Source organism: Takifugu flavidus, chromosome 19, assembly GCF_003711565.1.
Source record: "Takifugu flavidus isolate HTHZ2018 chromosome 19, ASM371156v2, whole genome shotgun sequence".
Classification (NCBI taxonomy): domain Eukaryota; kingdom Metazoa; phylum Chordata; class Actinopteri; order Tetraodontiformes; family Tetraodontidae; genus Takifugu; species Takifugu flavidus.
In genome coordinates this window covers 7,743,460-7,748,745 of record NC_079538.1, presented here as the reverse complement: position 1 = coordinate 7,748,745, position 5,286 = coordinate 7,743,460, and the positions used below count along the sequence as shown (strand labels likewise).

The window sequence follows — 5,286 nt, the reverse complement described above, 5'->3', positions numbered from 1 at the left end:
TACATGCTCCGAATCGTTTATTTACTACAATGGTACTTTGTAAATAATCCGAATTTATCTTTGCGGCGAACGAGTAGTTCATGAAACGTAGATGAAGATCAACGGTGCAATCATAACATTTTCTAAAGTTTCTGGGATCATTTTCGCTTCGAGGTGTCTAGAAAATATTGATTATTGTGTTATATAATATAGTAGGAGGTGCGTATTTGTACAATATAGCGGCTTTATTTCTCAAATCCCCCTCCAGACAGCGTCCCGACCCAGAATGCATTTTGACAAGGTCTTTGAAAAAGCGGCGCGGCTGATTCAAGATGGCGGAGATGGACCAGCTGTTAGACGAGAGTGAGTATCAACAAAAATTAAGGGAGTTTTTTCTTTTTTTTGTTTAAATCCAAACACGCATTCTGGAGCAATAGAGACCTTGTTTTAGCCCGCTGCAGCCATGGATTAGCTAAGGATTTTTTGGGGGTTTGTTTATTTTTAGTCATTGAGTAATTCTAGGGACAAAGATATACTGGTCTGGGTGACTGCTAACGCTTGTTAGCACGGTGTGCTAACCACAGCTAATGTTGGAGTTGAGCAAGTTACTTAGACCATCTGGAAAAGACGACAAACCTTAGCTTAGCCCCGAGCTAACGCTGGTTAGCCTCAAGTCGTAGGCAGGAATAACAAAAGAGCAGCTATAACGCCTATGTTCCCTCGGCGGACACGCTAGCCCCTAGCAGCGATTTTGATGGGCTTAATGTTTGTTCTGTGTTCCGTGACATCTTAATTGCATGAAATGTTCCTCGGTGGTGGTAAATACTGCAGGATAACGTCCTGCTTATCATTTTGACAGCCCGGTGAAGGGAAATTAACACATCGCGGCATTTGGCCTTTATTATAGTTACTTTGCTAACATAAAGAGCTGGTGTTATTCAGTTTTATGGGATCATATCGGGATAATATCTATCGTTAGCTCGGCTGGTTAATTTCTTGATATGTCCAGCTTGTTCAATGCCCGTGTTTGACAGCTCAAACCAGGGCAAAGGCCTAATTGACCGTGCTAACAAATATTATGCAGTAAATTATTTATACTTGCCTCCCTGTTACATAAGCCCCCTGTACAGGCGACCCAAAACATCCCAGGGGGCTAACCACAGTCACAGTTGTTAAATATGTGTTCTAAATTGTCTAGTGTCTGATCGTACATTCATTTCTTTTGCTTATCTTCCACAGGCTCTTCTGCAGAGGCTCTTGTTAGTCTAAAGGGTACGTGGATTAAAGAGGAAAACTTTTGGTTCTCTTTTTGACTGCTGTAAAATGAAACTGTTTTGTCGTAAACCAAGCTGTAAATTTAAGCGATTTTACTGAACCATTGACAGTAATTTATTTCCAAATGCTGTGAAATCGTTACTCATTGAGGATTATTCTGCTCTCCCATTGTTGTTCTTAGAGATAACCCATTCAAGGGTTTGTCTTCAGTGGCTTTAGAGTAAAGTCTGTTCGAGCTTTTAGATCCTAATATCCTTTTACTGGAGTTATTACTATCATCAGTCAATGTTTTGTCAATTTATCATCATTTCTTTAATAGAAGGCAGTTTGTCCAACACTTTAAATGAAAAGAACAGCTTCCCGAGGGCTCACAATACCAGGGGACGGCAGTCCTCCCTCACAATGGACACGGTCAGTTGAATATCGAGTAATTTTAGATTTCAGAGATACCGGATCTAATCTGGTGTCACACTAACTGTTAAATAGTAAGGCTCATCAAAGTTGCATGAATCTTTTACTCCAGGTTTTGGTTTCTTTAACGTATTATTAGGTTGTGGCATAATCTGCTGTCCTCGTTTTTTTTCCCTTTGCAGTCCACGCGCAGCTCAAAGAGGAGTCGTTTGTTTCGTGACGAGGATGAGCAGCCACAGCTGGGTGTCCCTTCCAGGTCCCCTCGAAGAAGCCAGAGGGTCACCACCCCACCACAGGTAAAGAATTCACACAAACAATGTTTTCTGCATAATTCTATTTATTCTAAATGATTGTTTTTCTTTCCAGAAATTTTCCAATGTGGTGACACCAGACAAGAAGGCATCACAGAAAATCGGGCTGAGGTTAAGAAACCTTCTTAAGCTACCCAAAGCTCACAAATGGTGCATCTATGAATGGTTCTATTCAAACATTGACAGGTAGAGTCTCAGAACACATTATTATTTAAATATCTGCATATAACTGATGTTATTCAGCAGCGTCTAAACATGCTAAATACATTTTTTTTTACTCTCCAGGCCTCTCTTTGAAGGAGACAATGAATTCTGCTTGTGCCTCAAGGAGTCGTTCCCCAACCTGAAAACAAGAAAGTTGACCAGAGTTGAATGGGGAACAATCAGGAGGCTGATGGGGAAGCCTCGACGGTACGCTGTGTTGTTAAACACAGTTTGGGTGCAAGAGGAAATTCACTGTCCAAACAGTGAAGATGCTGTTGTGTTTTGATACCGTCCAGGTGTTCCTCAGCGTTTTTTGTGGAGGAACGAACGGCTCTGCGGCAGAAGAGGCAAAAGATGCGGCTGCTGCAGCAGGGAAAGATTTCTGACGTGTCAAACTGCAAAGACCTTCCAGATGAAATCCCTCTGAGACTCAACATAGGGACGAAAGTCACTGGTAATGAGCGCACACGCATTAAGTAATGATGTGACTGGCTGCTACTATAGCATAAATATTACAATTCTATTTTGTGTATTGTTCCAAAGCTCGTCTCCGGGGCGCCCATGATGGGTTGTTCACAGGACAGATAGATGCAGTGGACACCACTGCAGCCACATACCGTGTTACTTTTGACAGAAATGGACTGGGAACACACACTGTGCCTGACTACGAAGTCCTGGTAATATAACAGCTTCCTTGTATTAGAAGCAAAGCTAGATAACAACAGATTAGCCATAAAATTTAGATCTTTACTGTGTATCCATTTACCATTTATTTTTATTTGAATTCTCCTTTCAGTGGTTAATTTAATGTTGCTCCTGTCACAAAAATGACAGAGCAACATCAATTTGCCTCTCTGACAAAAATTAAAATGGAAACAGACTAAAATTTATATCTGAAAATCACACCAATAATGAGGAGATGAGGAGAATTGTGCTAAAGAAATATAAGATGCCATCCTGTTGCTTTCCAGAGTAATGAGCCCAATGAGACCATGCCCATTTCAGCCTTTGCCCAGAAACACCGGACCACACGCTACATGCAGAACCTCATGACCCCACCAAGGGGGCCTTACCCACCTGCCACCCCTCCCGTCCTCATGGTAATTTAAAGCTACTACTGTGCTTATCCTCTTTTGAGTTAGAATCTAATGTCCATTTCTTGTCTGAACAGGACAATGACCCCCTGATCAACCAGTCTCCCTGGAGGAACAAACTGCCTGGTGCCGAGGGAGAAACTCTGGGGGGATTTCCTGTCAAGTTTCTTGTTCAAGTGGTACATATTCCAGCTAAAACCTTACACCCCAAAACTCTTTAAACACTTTGTTCTAATGAATGGTTGCCTCTTGTGTTGTGATTAGACACGACTTTCCAAAATTCTCATGATCAAAAAAGAGCACATAAAGCACTTAAAGGAAATGAACACGGAGGCAGAGAAAATGGTACAGTCATCGTCTTTTAATCATCATTCAACGTTTTGTATGTTTTAAACTAAAGCTGTGATCGTGTTTGTGTGTTTAGAAGTCGTACTCGATGTCTATTGACTTAGATTTCCAGAGGCGATATGCAACCACAGTGTTGGAGCTTGAACAGCTGAATAAAGACCTGAACAAAGTGCTTCATGAAGTCCAGCAGTACTGCTGCGAGGTGAGCGACAACACACCCTGTTCTGGTGTGACCGAAAGGCCAACTCCCAGTTGTGGAATTGCGGGGAGGGAGTGGCTAAGAGCCTGGTGTAATATGTAACTCTGCTGTGTTGAGCCAGCTTGCCCCAGATCAGGGAATGGTTCCAGTGGATCACCCTACAGAGCTGCGCAGGCGCTGTGAGGAAGAGGCTCAGCAGATGGTGCAGATGAGCAGTATCTCAAAAGATGGACAGCAGGGCGCGACAAATCCCAGCCTCACACATCTCATCTCCCGGCTCACAGCTGTGCTGCTGCAGATCAAGGTACAGACATAGAGGCTCGCCTGCCATCTGGGTTTGTTCCTGGTAGAAAGATCACTCTGGGAAATGGTTGACTAACACTTTTTCCTTCTCTGTTCCAGTGTCTGGCAGATGGGGGAGACCTAAATTCATTTGAGTTTAAATCTTTGACAGACTCCTTAAATGACATTAAGGCATCTATTGATCCCTCCAACCTCAGGTTGGTACAGTCCATCTAAAGAATTCGGGTATTGGATTAAATGTTCTGATGGTTCTTCTATTCCCTCTATCAACAGTTGCTTCCAGAATAATGTTGAGATCCATGTGGCACACATTCAGAGTGGGCTGAGTCAACTTGGCAACCTGCATGCATTCACTGCCAACAACACCAACGCAGTCTGAGCACGTGCAGCAGCACTCGCGCTCACACGTCTGGGCCATTTTACTTCAGAGGTGGTGCTTTCACCTAAACTGTTGCAAGCACGCCTCCAAGGATGTTGTGGTCTACAGCATTATGGTCTCCCACCGACACGAGGGAGGACTTTTACCTGCTCTTTTATTGGATGGAGATGTCGGTGCATTCGGCTGTACACAGCCTGAAAGAGTCTTAAAGGATTGTCACAAACCCACAACTCCACAGCCCCTGGTTATTTATTGGTTTCACGTGCCAAAACATTGATTCATACAGGTTTTATATTACATATTTATTTATTTTGATTAGCAGTTCATGGTTTCATGATGTTATTTTGCTGTCCGCAGTTTCCCCACTGTAAGTGTTGTGTTCTGTTGTGTCACTGATAGCAAACACAGGGGGGCTAAAGAATGTTTTCTAGGTTTATTGTAGATAATTGTACAATATCTATAATTGTTAGGAATATGGTCAACATTTCTGTCTGAGCAGAAGTGGCTTTTATAAGTTTGTGTGCACTGAACAGAGATTTTCTTATTTTTATAAAGGTGAATTCTGCAGTTCTCAAAGCGTTTTGTGTATCTGGCATGACTGTCATCACAACCCCACAACATGATATAAACACACAAACGGCTTTTTCCAAGAGGATCTCCTTTTTCAGTTTTGTAAAATTGTATATGAGAGTGCGCCTGTGCAGCTGTATATAATTTTTTGGTCTTTTTATATTAAACATAATCTTGGAAATCAGCTTTTGGTCCGATAGCTTAGTCTTTATT

The 5,286-nt window shown here is 42.3% G+C and overlaps 1 protein-coding gene across 3 annotated transcripts; it reads left to right on the top strand.

Annotated features, from left to right (window-relative positions):
* The first annotated feature begins 234 nt into the window (after positions 1-234).
* Positions 235-5,257, top strand: lin9 (lin-9 DREAM MuvB core complex component). 3 transcript variants are annotated; one of them, XM_057017174.1, is made up of 15 exons: positions 235-342; positions 1,219-1,251; positions 1,574-1,665; positions 1,848-1,961; positions 2,032-2,162; positions 2,262-2,387; positions 2,477-2,634; positions 2,724-2,857; positions 3,152-3,280; positions 3,352-3,453; positions 3,539-3,619; positions 3,699-3,824; positions 3,943-4,125; positions 4,224-4,321; positions 4,398-5,257. In XM_057017174.1, the coding sequence occupies exons 1-15, from the start codon at positions 312-314 to the stop codon at positions 4,501-4,503; spliced, it is 1,644 nt and encodes a 547-aa protein (XP_056873154.1). In that variant the 5' UTR covers positions 235-311; the 3' UTR covers positions 4,504-5,257. The 3 variants fall into 3 exon arrangements, with proteins under 3 accessions (XP_056873154.1, XP_056873156.1, XP_056873155.1); XM_057017176.1 differs by lacking the exon at positions 235-342 and adding an exon at positions 450-468; XM_057017175.1 differs by lacking the exon at positions 235-342 and adding an exon at positions 494-797.
* The last annotated feature ends 29 nt before the right edge of the window (positions 5,258-5,286 follow it).